Source organism: Coregonus lavaretus, assembly GCF_964263955.1.
Source record: "Coregonus lavaretus genome assembly, chromosome: 3".
Classification (NCBI taxonomy): domain Eukaryota; kingdom Metazoa; phylum Chordata; class Actinopteri; order Salmoniformes; family Salmonidae; genus Coregonus; species Coregonus lavaretus.
The window spans coordinates 66012916-66027194 of NC_139990.1; the positions used below are offsets into that span (position 1 = coordinate 66012916).

The 14279-nt window shown below is 40.8% G+C and overlaps 1 protein-coding gene across 1 annotated transcript in view; it reads right to left on the reverse strand.

The window, feature by feature from the left end:
* Window positions 1-14279, reverse strand: part of LOC311127068 (gamma-aminobutyric acid type B receptor subunit 1-like) — a gene marked incomplete at both ends in the record, with an annotated part of 41788 nt that overhangs the window by 21008 nt on the left and 6501 nt on the right. The window contains 2 exons of the mRNA XM_084158817.1: window positions 4950-5110; window positions 10966-10983. Of these exons, the coding sequence (XP_084014943.1) occupies window positions 4950-5110; window positions 10966-10983 (179 nt within the window). The remainder of the gene's footprint in view (window positions 1-4949; window positions 5111-10965; window positions 10984-14279) is intronic.

Below are 14279 nucleotides of genomic sequence, written 5' to 3' on the forward strand. Positions count from 1 at the left end.
AAGACGAACAGAACAGTGATCCATATTCAGCCTTATTGAGCTTCAGTATAAAAATTAGGAAAGATGGCCACAGAGAGAGTTAAATCGACCACACTGTCCAAAAAGCGATAGGAAGAAAATATGAATGCACAAAGAGGGAGGGAGATATCACAAACAGAACACATTCAAAGCCTCAAATGAATGTAAAATAAGCTTGAGGTGTTCCAATCATGAACAAATTATCCATCACAGGCCTGTCACCAAGGTTTCCAATAAGCCATCCCCATTCCAGTCCTCAATGAGGCCACATCTAAATAAGCCTGACAAGTTTAATGATGATTTACTGTGGAGGGGGAGAGAGAGAAGACAGAACTCCCATGCATTGCAGTTGAGTGTCACAAGCAATCCGGTTGCGGAAAACGGTGATTTAACAATGGACATTATGGGCCCTAATTTGGGTGTTGGTTTGTCTCTGTTCGTTTTCCGAGATGGAAATAGCACACTCAAGATGCAAATGTGTTGGATGCAAAAATTGCCTGTTAATTTCAATGGTGGTTGGTTGACTGTTAAAACGTTGTCGTCTATTGCTACTGTCTCTAGATTGTATGATATGATCTAGATATCATGATACCACGAGTCGACTTGATCACAATGGAAGAGAAAGTGACGTTTTGCTATTCTGTCACATCTGATAACATGTCAGGCGGTCATAACCTTTTCTCTGCCCTGGAGAACTCCTGGGGATGCTTGCCCTTACAAAACAAAACTGATGTCAAATGTCTATGTGAGGAGAATAACGTTTTCACCTCACATATAAACCGCAGAATTTCACGTCAAACTGCAATTTACATGTGAGATGAAAACGTTATTCTCCTCACGTGAAAAGGTGGCATTAACATGTGAACTCTACATTTAATACATGTGAAAATATGGTTTCATGTGAAATTTAAGCTCAACATGTGAAAACGGCTATTTTACATGTGAAACCGCAAATTTGACAAACTTTCACATGTAAGAATCGTATATGCCGTTTGACACATGAAAAACAGTGCGATGTGAAAATCACATTTGCTGTTTCACATGTAAGATAACCACATGTGAAAATCTCACTTTCACATGATTGTTTTTCACATGTGAACTTGCAATTCCACATCTAAAGGGACAATCTAATTTGCAGTTTCACATGCAAGAAAACTCCACATTTACTCCAATCTTTGTAAACAAAGTAAATGTAAACAAACACTGTATAGCCTAAAAACATAGTTAAAACTATAATTTTGATATAATGGATGGCCAGTACTTGCATCCATAGCGTAGTCTATGGATATAAGAGTGGTTGCATTTCTCCAGCTCCATCCCTCAGCTTTTTACCAAAACTGTGGCACTTTGTTAATGTTTGAATTAAGGATTGCCACTTTAAACACTTTTAATAGAGTAACAGCGTTGTTATATGGTGCAATCCTCTAGTGAGCGAGCTACGTTTGTGGCATTAATATCAAGCAAAACTTCTGAAGTCGAGAACAACATTCTTAATATTCCAAAACATAAATCCAAAAATATTGATAGCAAAACAAAATATTGCAAGGAAATCATTTTTAAATGCGAGCGCAAATTAATTGTAAATTAACAAAAAAAAATGTTTTGCAACATTCATTCCAGCACCATAGCACCCTGCATCCCACTGTTAGTTTCCCTCTGAAGCTAAGCACGGTCAGTCCTGGTCGGTCCCTGGATGGGAGACTGGAAGTGGTGAAATAAAACAATGAAAAGAAAAACAAATGGAAAATGTACATGTGAAACTTCACACGTGTCCGAAAACCACTTGAGTCATGGCGTTAAATGTTGCATACATGAATTTGATACGTGTGTGAGATAATGCATGTGTGTGGACACATAAATAATGTTCAGTCCTATCATGTTCCAGCTGCCAATTAACGGGGAAGTGAGAGACTTTTATTTTTATTTTTTACCAGGTATGTTGACTGAGAACACACTCTCATTTACAGCAACGACCTGGGGAATAGTTACTGGGGAGAGGAGGGGGGATGAATGAGCCAATTGGAAGCTGGGGATGATTAGGTGGCCATGATGGTACGAGTGCCAGATTGGGAATGTAGCCAGGACACCGGGGTTAATACCCCTACTTTTACGATAAGTGCCAGGGGATCTTTAGTGACCACAGAGAGTCAGGACACCCGTTTAACGTCCCATCCGAAAGACGGCGCCCTACACAGAGAGCACCTCATCACGCCATTTCTTTACCTGTCTCCCTCCATCACAGTTAATAATTGATCAAAGTTATCAGTCTTCGCTTTGATATAACCATGGCAACAGTCTGGAGCGGGTGAGTGGTGTGTCTGTGTATAGATCTCAATGTGCTGTAAATAGTCTAATGTTCTCTCCCTATACCACCACACAAACAAACAAGCAGTGATCTACCCATATAGATAGATAGAGATATGCTGCATTACAAATAAACTGTGTAAGTGTTGAAGTTCATATACACTAAAATCTTCTTAATATTTAATTATTCAGTGTCTAATTCTGTAATGGTATATTTGATGAGACATCTTTTTCCAAGGCAAACGGGATCACACTTTAAACCTTCACTTTAACTATTGTGAGCGTTTAAATGAACACATTCTAATATTGAACATCATACACTCTATGAGTCCTTCTTCATAATTGATATCCCAATCCTAGATCTTATACTGCAATTAAGAAGACAAACAATTGGACGACGTTGATGCTTATTTCTAAATCTCATGCTCAAACAGAGTGTGTTATGATTGCCTGTGTGATATTTGGTAGTTGACCAAACAAGCTGTTGATTGGATAATAACTGAAAGTAAATAGTAGCTGTATTCAATTCCATCTCCTATAATTTAACTCTTAATGCCATAAGCTGTTCATTAATATTTCAGCCAGGTGTGAAGCGTTCACAATCCACTGATCTTTAAAGGGTTCATCAAACCCAACTGTAATTAGCAATAACTGTACACTAGCACACAAATGCAGGCTATGTTCAAGAAAATGTCACTGTCTGACATGTTCATTGATTTGGTTATAGTCATGTATTGGTCTTTCACAAAGGTGTAAATCTATTGGTTTGTCAAAACAAAAAGAGAACCATAAATCAACCAATGGGTGAGATTAATCCCATAAATTCAGAATATCTAGATTTTAGAATATATTATATTCTATGGCCAGTACCATTAATTCACAAAGCTGTTTCAAAGTAAATAATATGTTCAGTCAGTATATTTGATATGTCCACAGCCTAACTTCATGTTCTGTATATGAATTTCAAACCCTGAATCTCAACATGCATACATCTTCCATATCTATTCATCCATAGTCTTATCTAATTGAAAGGAGAAAAATATTAAGCCTGTTTGTTTCAACGCTAACTGTGTTGCCATGACAACTTTCCTCTCCTCTCCTCTCCCCTCTTCCCTATTCTTTACAATGGGATTCCAATGCAGAGCCTTTTACACCAATCAGAACAAAGCGAGTACCGCTCCCTAACCAGTCACAGCACAGTTAACTGTTTCATGCCTGTGTGCTGTATGCCCGGGTGTAGTGGAGGCATCTGTCCTGCAGTATGATTGATATGGAAACCCAGTGGGGAGGATGGCTGTGTGTTAAAGCTAATGAGGAAGTAGGAGGCAATAACTAGGTCAGAAACAGTGGGAAACATATAGATGTGTAGCGAGTGAATAGTGCTGACATTTGAAAATGCCTATATGATGAATGATTGATGACAGACAAGCAGCGACAAATATTTGACGCTATCATTTCCTGGTTAGTAATTGGAGCTTAGTGGTCAAATAGGACAGTGACGGTCAGCTATATGTCACATTTTATCCCAAGGAGATAAATGCAGTTGCATTCTGTCCACTGAAGAAATGTCCCCTGTGCTTTGTATGACATATAGACATTGGTCTTTTTTATTTTTAAGACACATCACCTCCTAGCAGCCAGCTGTTGCGTAGTGGTAGTCCAGTTTCATTGTGAAAGTTCACTTTTCCTATACCAGCACTGACGCTGTCCTTGGTGCTGAATTTCAGCAAGCCAATATCAGTGTCTGACTTGGCATTAGTTTAGTTTATCGTCCAGCACCATGAAATCGGTGAGGGGACTGAGGATCGGTCTCCGTCCATAAGTATGTTTACATTTACATTTTAGTCATTTAGCAGACGCTATTATCCAGAGCGACTTACAGGAGTAATTAGGGTTAAGTGCCTTGCTCAAGGGCACATCGACAGATTTTTCACCTAGTCGGCTCGGGGATTAGAACCAGCGACCTTTCGGTTACTGGCACAACGCTCTTAACCACTATGCTACCTGCCACCCATGTTAGTTCGTACTTTAGCCACGTGCGATTTTGACGACATTTGGGTCAATTGCCATTGAGATCCGGCATTGACAAAATTACACTGATTGGCCTAAAGCGGGAGCTATAGTAATTAACTGAAATGCGTTAGTTGCGTGTGATATCTCAATTGGCCCAAGAGGGGTGCTGCATCGTTTGTGGGGGATGACATGTTTACTGTTGCCTTGTTTTTTTTTATTAAATGGGCAACTGTGCAACAATTCTAAAAGGGGTAATATAATATGGATTTTGGCACACAACTCCCTTGACACTATTAAATAAGTATGCTGCTGAGTTGTTAGATTATTGCACCCACCTGCTACAAGGGCAATAAAAAAAAAAGAGTATGCCTGCAGGAAATCAATATCATGTTGGCAAGTTTTAACAATGTATAGACATATGTAAAGAAGAAAGGCTATTAACTGAAATAGAAATGAAGTGTTCATGTATTTCATATATCATGAAGACAAACGGGTCTAATTTAATTTCAACTAGTCTAGAGACTTGTAAGAAAACAAGATAAAGTTGTATTCTCTTCTGCGACTTTCACTTTTTAAACACAACAATTGATCTATTTGATCCAACATCTACTCACCATACTGTCATAGTATATCAGCTCCAGTTCGTAATCCGGCAGAATATCCGTTCGGTTGTTCACCAGATCCAAAGCCATCTGCGCAGAGGGGAGACATGCTTGGCCGCCCGGCCAACCGCCGCTCATTGGGAAGAGAGCTCCGATGTAGAGTTTCTTCTTGCCTAGGGACGGGCAAGGCCAGGAGAGGAGAAGTAAGGTAAGCAATGCTCGAAGTGCAATATGTCTGAACGCAACACTCGATAATTGCCGCAGACTTTTTCCAATTACCGCCATGGTCAGGAAATTGAATTGGACCAATATCCGAATGTTGCAGAGGAGTTGGGTTCGTATTAGAATAATTAAAGGATATTATGTTGTAATGAAAGTTTAGAGAGCCTTGAGGTGAATTTGCAATTAATCGCAATAGCATTTCATTGCAAGAACCTTGCGCTCTCCAAAAAGTGGATTCACGTGTTCGCCTCGCTAACAGACAGTGAAAGATTGTTAGCCTATAATAAGAAATAGCCTAGCTCGCCTGCTCTTCATATTATTTCAGTGGACTAATCGTTTCGACTGATAATTTGTCAGTGCAGAGGCGCATGATATACAACGCAAATAGTTAAAGTTTTTATGAACGTTGAATGTTGGGTTTATAAATAGGGTATAACTTGTTTGGAAACCATGTTTGCCTCTTTTTGTCGTTCAGCAGGCAGATTTCAATAATTCCAAAACCTAAGATGAGGTGTCCAATTAATTGGGTCCAGCAAATAAGTTGAATGGTTTCATGCAAGTGCTGTAAAAGCTAATGAGGCAGGATAGTTTCCCCTTCCATCGCGATGGAGAATATTGGACAGACATTAAAACTGTCTGTCCTTAAACTGTCTGTCCAGCAACGAATAATACAAGTCCGTTATTTCTAATTATTCATAATCACCACGATTTTGCACCAAAAGGTATGCGCGCCACCAGTCAGACAGCAGAAAATGAGCTCCCGATTACGAATAACGTTTGAATTGTTCTTATTCTCTGGTTAATAAAAGCAAAACGCACTGTGCGTAATTTCAGGATTTTTTCATAATCTGTCCGTGCAACGACCCGTATTTCCAATTGTATGGATGAAACGAAGTGTCCAGGAATGAGACGCGAAGGGTATATAATCCACTGCAGCAGAGGCTATGAGTGTGTGTGTGTGTGTGTGTGTGTGTGTGTGTGTGTGTGTGTGCATGCGTGTATGAGCGAGGACAACTCTGATGATATTTGCTAGTCGGTGAATGTGTAGTGTGTGTGCAACACCTAGTTTCTACAATCAAAGAGTATTGGCAAACTTTATAGGTATCTGTCACTCTCTAATTCTCCGTTGGCAACAATACATTATTCAGATCAATATCTAATGACTATATTAACTTTACCTGGGAAAATAGAGTGCAAACTGATAGAAATCAAATATTGGAATATCAAATCAACATAGACTTTAGATTGACAGTGAGCCAAATCGATTTCAACCACAACAATGCCTCACATGCTTCTCAGTTGTTTCTCAATAACCAATGAAAGGACATTCATTCACCCACCCACAAGCCTCTACAAAAAAAGACCATAAAATGCCTCAGGGGCTACTTTGAGAAATCAGCAAAAGCAGTGGACCAGTCAGTGCATCAATCTCCTGGCTCTCCTTTTCCCTTCATCTAAGCAGACCTGGAGTCAGTCTGTGTGATGTATAGCCAAGAGCTGCTACTGTACAGGCTACAGCATACCTGCTGTTTGAACCGTCTGTCCACTTTAAAGCCTCCTCTCATTGCCCTTTAATCAGCCAATGCAGCACTGTCCGCGTCCCAAATACCTCCCTATTAAGTAGAGCTCTGGTCAAAAGTAGTGTCCTATAAACAATAGGGTGCAATTTGGGACGCAACCACCGTTTCACTGTCAGCTCTTAGATAGGGCTCTCACACCCCCAGTAGGTCAATATCCATAACAGAATCAGAAACAGCTATAATAGAATTATAGAATTAGTCAATAATGCTACCCTCCTCTGACTCCAACTCTTCCATGGCTAAAATGTAACACATGACTCATTGGCAATAGCTACTGGCACTCTGGGGACTCGAGAGTAAAGCCAATGATAAATGCATTCCACCTTTGTTCAACTATTAGGCTGGTTTTAGGTTCTCTGTGTAATATCACTGTAATAATACTCTTATTGTGCACATTGGGATAGATTGTGTGATGGAGAAATAGCCACCTTTATTCCTCCACCTCAAATACAATTACAGTGGAGTTGACAGTAATAGTCAATAGCAGACCCAAAGCTACTAACTGTTATTCAGTATACTTGGCACAAGAGGCAATTCAACTCACAGCCCTTGTGTTGCCAGCCAACACCGTGTATGTTCCAACCTCCAACCCACTGAGCTATTGAGCCATCTGTAGCCCACATTGACGTAGAACTCCTTCCTCTCTCTCTCTCTCTCTCTCTCTCTCTCTCTCTCTCTCTCTCTCTCTCTCTCTCTCTCTCTCTCTCTCTCTCTCTCTCTCTCTCTCTCTCTCTCTCTCTCTCTCTCTCTCTCTCTCTCTCTCTCTCTCTCTCTCTCTCTCTGTCTGTCTGTCTGTCTGTCTGTCTGTCTGTCTGTCTCTGTCTCTCTCTCTAGATCACCTGTCTGATCTATATCCCCCCGGAACTCCGCAGCATGCCATCTATTATTCACACCTGATATTTAAATGCTATTCCATTATGCGGCCATCTATATGCCAGCAAACACTGAACAACACATACAGGGCCGACATTTATCACGACAAGGGCACTGTGCAAAAAAAAATACATTTTGAATAGACAGTATGGCAAATAATACAACGCTAGTTCCAAATACTGCAACTCTCAATTGGATGCTGTGTGTCGTACAGTTTACTTAAAAGGGCAATCTGCAATTCAAACAAAAACAAAATCAAAGCGGTCACCTCGCCACTGGTTTTGGTAAATAACTGAGGGATGGGGCTGGAGAAATGTAACCACTCTCAAATTCATAGACAGAGCTATGGATGCAGGGACGACTATCCATGATATACAATTATAGTTTTATGTTTTAGGCTATACAGTGTTTGTTTACATTACATTGTTTATAAAGAATGGACAAAAACAAGATTATACTGTATTTTGGTTTTGATGCTGTATGAAATTTGAACTAAGGTCATGAGGCATTTATAAGCAAAATTCTTCAATAATCAATATAATACATTTATGTCCAAAAGTGGATGTAGCAACTGCAGATTGCTCCTTTAACTCTGGTTAAATAATCTCCTCCTTATAAGGCACATCGTTGAAGAAAAGCTTCAAATTAAATCACACTGCGGATTATAATGAGTTTTACAGTATTTTTTTTTACATCTCTGTGCTCGTTTGTGTGACTAAAATGTCGCCCACAGCCTTAGAAACAAACCACTGTCGCAACACCTCTGCAGAGCTATCTATTATATCAACTGTATTAGTGGTGGAATCCAGTGTTATACAGGCATCCCATTCTGGTTAACCTATAGGAACAAGGGCCTTAGACACGAAGAGAGAATGCTTTTTCTGATTTCCTCTGACTGCTGCTAACACACACCCACACACCCACACCTCCACACAGACACAGACAGGCCTGGGTGTTAACCTTTACCCAGCTGAGAAGGCAGTAAGTGGGAGTCGATACCACACTGAGTGAAAAGTAGAATGAAGAGAGAGGGGGAGAGAGAGAGAGAGAAGAAGAGAGAGAGAGAGAGAGAGAGAGAGAGAGGAGAGAGAGAGAGAGAGAGAGAGAGAGAGAGAGAGAGAGAGAGAGAAAGAGAGAGAGAGAGAGAGAGAGAGAGAGAGAGAGAGAGAGAGAGAGAGAGAGAATGAATGAGAGAGAGAATGAGAGATGAAAAGGAGAGAATAAGTCTGGTTCACATTTCATGGAGATTTTGGAAGAAAATGTGCTTTCTATGCACTGATAGGACAGGTTGGCGCAGGAGAAGACTATGTTGAAATGAGTGAGTAATGTTGTTGTTAATGGTTGATAATAATCATTAAATAATCATTTGTGAAATTGTACGATCTGAAAGAGGTGTTGAGAATCGGAGTCTTACAATAGGCATATAATAGTTCGACTCTTTAATGAAGCAATAATCTTTAACAAAACTGTGAAACAAATAATAATCTTGTCAACGCCAAAAGGACAACAATTTACCCTCAGTAATGATATAAATACTGACAAATGAAGTGGGTCTTTATATCGATAGTTAACTGAGTAAATGTAGTGAGATTGTAGCTATAGCATATTTTGTGTAATTTCTACTCTTGGCTCTAATTCTAATCAGTGTAAATCCATCACCAGTAGAATTACTGGTCAGCATAAGGCATCCTGCTCTAGAAATGATGTACCACTGCCCTCTGGTGCTGTACAGAGGCATTGCAACTTTTTGCAACATTTGTTTCACTGAGCTTTTACATACAGTGCATTTGGAAAGTGTTCAGACCCCTTGACTTCTTCCACATTTTGTTACGTTACAGCCTTATTCTAAAATTGATTAAATATTTATTTTGCCTCATCAATCTACAAACAATACCCCATAATGACAAAGTAAAAACCGTTTTTGTGAAATTTTTGCAAATGTATAAAAAATATAAAACTGAAATATCTCATTTACATAATTATTCAGACCCCTTATTCAGTACTTTGTTGAAGCACCTTTGGCAGCGATTACAGCCTCGACTCTTCTTGGGGATGATGCTATAAGTTTGGCACACCTGTATTTAGCTAATTGCTCCCATTCTTCTCTGCAGATCCTCTCAAGCTCTGTCAGGTTGGATGGGGAGTGTCGCTGCACAGCTATTTTCAGGTCTCTCCAGAGATGTTCGATCGGGACGTTCAGAGACTTGTCCCAAAGCCACTCCTGCGTTGTCTTGGCTGTGTGCTTAAGGTCGTTGTCCTGTTGGAAGGTGAACCTTCGCCCCAGTCTGAGGTCCTGAGCGCTCTGGAGCAGGTTATAATCAAGGATCTGTCCCTACTTTGCTTCGTTCATCTTTCTCTCGATCCTGTCGCCCAGTCCTTGTCACTGAAAAACATCCCCACAGCATGATGCTGCCACCACCATGCTTCACCGTAGGGATGGTGCCAGGTTTCTTCCAGACGTGACGCTTGGCATTCAGGCCAAAGAGTTCAATCTTGGTTTCGTCACACCAGAGAATCTTGTTTCTCATGGTCTGAGAGTCTTTAGGTGCCTTTTGGCGAACTCCAAGCGAGCTGGCATGTGCCTTTTACTGAGGAGTGGCTTCCGTCTGGCCATTCTACCATAAAGGCCTGATTGGTGGAGTGCTGCAGAGATGGTTGTCCTTCTGGAAGGTTCTCCCATCTCCACAGAGGAACTCTGGAGCTTTGTCAGAGTGACCATCGGGTTCTTGGTCACCTCCCTGACCAAGGCCCTTCTCCCCGATTGCTCAGTTTTGCCAGGCGGCCAGTTCTTGGAAGAGCCTTGGTGGTTCCAAACTTCTTCCATTTAAGAATGATGGAGGCCACTGTGTTCTTGGGGACATTCAATGCTGCAGACATTTTTTGGTACCCTTTCCCCAGATCTGTGCCTCAACCCAATCCTGAATCAGAGATCTACAGACAATTCCTTCGACCTCATGGCTTGCTTTTTGCTCTGACATGCACTGTCAACTGTGGGACCTTATATAGACAGGTGTGTGCCTTTCCAAATCATGTCCTATCAATTGAATTTACCACAGGTGGACTCCAATCAAATTGTAGAAACATCTCAAGGATGATCAATGGAAACAGGATGCACCTGTTCAATTTTGAGTCTCACAGCAAAGGGTCTGAATACTTACGTAAAAAATTCTAAAAAACCTGTTTTTCGCTTTGTCATTATGGGGTATTGTGTGTAGCTTGATGAGGAAAATGTTTTATTTAATCCATTTTAGAATAAGGCTGTAACGTAACAAAAGGTGGAAAAAGTCAAGGGGTCTGAATACTTTCCGAACGCACTGTACATAGACAACCCAAGCAAAACCAATCTATCTTACCTTTGTAGTTTCTGTCATCTGTGGCAAGCAAATAGAGATGACAAAATTACATTTGTTAATAGTAAACATGATTTGGTGACAGGTAGCATATGTGAATGCAATTCTTCGCGGATTGATGCATTATACACGTTACTCATTACACATTACAGTACTCCATGCTCCTTACATTGCCATCAGTATGTAGGCCCACTGTATCCTACTTTACTGTACTGTCTGTATACCCTGTGGAAGTGACGGCCACTTCCGCTTTACTTCCGGATCATGTCCCAAAATCTCTTGAATGGGCTTCAAGATTATATCATAAAATTCAGGAAAACGCAGTCATTGAAAATATAGATACTGAACAAAAATATAAATGCAACATGCAACAATTTCAACGATTTTACTGAGTTATAGTTCATATAAGGAAATCAGTCAATTGAAATAAATAAATTAGGCCCTAATCTATGGATTTCACATGACTGGGCAGGGGCGCAGCCATGGGTGGGCCTGGGAGGGCATAGGCCCATCCACTTGGGAGCAAGGTCCACCCACTGGGGAGGCAAGCCCAGCCAATCAGAATGAGGTTTTCCCCACAAAAGGGCTTTATTACAGACAGAAATACTCATCAGTTTCATCAGCTGTCCGGGTGGCTGGTCTCAGACGACCCTACAGGTGAAGAAGCCGGATGTGGAGGTCATGAGCTGGCGTGGTTACACGTGGTCTGTGATTGTGAGGCCGGTTGGACGTACTGCCAAATTCTCTAAAACGACGTTGGAGAATTTCTCTTATGGTAGAGAAATTAACATTAAATTTTCTGCCAATCGCTCTGGTGGACATTCCTGCTGTCAGCATGCCAATTTCACGCTCCCTCAAAACTTGAGACATCTGTGGCATTGGGTTGTGTGACAAAACTGTACATTTTATGATGGCCTTTTATTGTCCCCAGCACAAGGTGCACCTGTGTAATGGTCATGCTGTTTAATCAGCTTCTTGATATGCCACACCTGTCAGGTGGATGGATTATCTTGGCAAAGGAGAAATACTCACTAACAGGGATGTAAACAAATTTGTGCACAACATTTGAGAGAACTAAGCTTTTGGTGCTTATGGAACATTTCTGGGATCTTTTATTTTAGCTCATGAAACATGGGACCAACACTTTACATGTTGCGTTTATATTTTTGTTCAGTGTATAAAATTGTATTTGTGGATTCATGCCTTTTATAAAAATAGTTTACGCTCGCGAAGTAAGTTAGAAAAGTCTCATTTGAACTACATCTCCTGCAGTTATGTTAGCATGCTGGAGTGTGCCTGTCAATCTGTGGACTTACAGGATGATAAGAACCTGCTAGTTACAGGCCGTTTGATATTTTGTATATTAGATTCCGCAGGGTTATTTTGCCAGCCAGTACAAAAAATAAAAATAAAAAATAAATGAAAAAAGAACAATGGAGACCTGCAAGCTGTCAAAATAGAGATATATACAGCTGGTTGGTGGGAGTTGGAGTTCAGGTGTGTAGTCCAAATGAAATGGTTGTAAATTCTCGGTTTCGTGCTTCTTCTTGGGCGTCAAATACGTTGAAGTAAATTTATACGAAAGCTTATACATTAAATTACCATGTTTTAATTAATTTGACGATGCAAATTTGAAGCCCATTCTTAGCCTACAAAATGACAACACAGATGTAAAATTGATGTCACTTTCATGGGGTATTACACAATCATTCACAATTGTTCATCAAATATGGGTTGTGTCCACCAGGTGGCAGAACTATAATTTCCTGTTTAAGAGAAGTACACAGAACAGGGGGGTGAATGTCAATTGTATTTCCTGGATTTCTCGCATCCTCCCTTCTTGTCTCCTTCTGAAAATTATGAGAGGAACTGAGGGGAGGAACCTCTGATCTTCTCTGCCATTGTGTTTTGAGAAGGAGGCAAGGAGAGAGGATGCAAGGATTCAAGGAAATAAAATTGACATTCACCCAAAGAAGCTAAATGCTTATCATTTGTACCTATATACCCCTATGATTTGCACACAAAACAAAGCATATACACCATTGTAGAATAAATGCATGGAAACTATATTCACAATATATCAATGTACCATGACATAGACTGACCAGGTGAATCCAGGTGAAAGCTATGATCCCTTATTGATGTCACTCATGAAATCCACTTCAATCAGTGTAGATGAAGGGGAGGAGACAGGTTAAAGATACAATTGAGCCATGGATTGTGTGTGTGCCATTCAGAGGGTGAATGGGCAAGACAAAATATTTAAGTGCCTTCGAACAGGGTATGGTAGTAGGTGCCAGGCACACCAGTTTGAGTGTGTCAAGAACTGCAACGCTGCTGGGTTTTTCACTCTCAACAGTTTCCCGTGTGTATCAAGAATGGTCCACCACCCAAAGGACATCCAGCCAACTTGACACAATTGTGGGAAGCATTGGAGTCAACATGGGCCAGCATCCCTGTGGAATGCTTTCGACACCTTGTAGAGTCCATGCTACAACAAATTGAGGCTGTTTTGAGGGCAAAGGGGGGGGTGCAACTCAATATTAGGAAGGTGTTGGTTTGTCTATGTATGTTTCCATGGAGTATATACAGTGTATTCGGAAGGTATTCAGACACCTTGACTTTTTCCACATTTTGTTACGTTACAGCCTTATTCAAAAATTGATTAAATAAAACATTTCCCTCATCAATCTACACACAGTACCCCATAATGACAAAGTGAAAACAGTTTTTTTTAAATTAAAAAACAGAAATACCTTAATTACATAAGTATTCGGACCCTTTGCTATGAGACTCGAAATTGAGCTCAGGTGCATCCTGTTTCCATTGATCATCCTTGAGATGGTTCTACAACTTGATTGGAGTCCACCTGTGGTAAATTCAATTGATTGGACCTGATTTGGAAAGGCACACACCTGTCTATATAAGGTCCCACAGTTGACAGTGCATGTCAGAGCAAAAACCAAGCCATGAGGTCGAAGGAATTGTCCGTAGAGCTCCGAGACAGGATTGTGTCGAGGCACTGATCTGGGGAAGGGTACCAAAAAAATGATGCAGCATTGAAGGTCTCCAAGAACACAGTGGCCTCCATCATTCTTAAATGGCAGAGGTTAGGAACCACCAAGACTCTTCCTAGAGCTGGCCGCCCAGCCAAACTGAGCAGTCTTGATTGGAGTCAGGGAGGTGACCAAGAACCCGAGTGGCCAGTCGGAAGCCACTCCTCAGTAAAAACACATGACAGCCCACTTGGAGTTTGCTAAAAGGAACCTAAAGACTCTCAGACCATGAGAAACAAGATTCTCTCGTCTGATGAATCC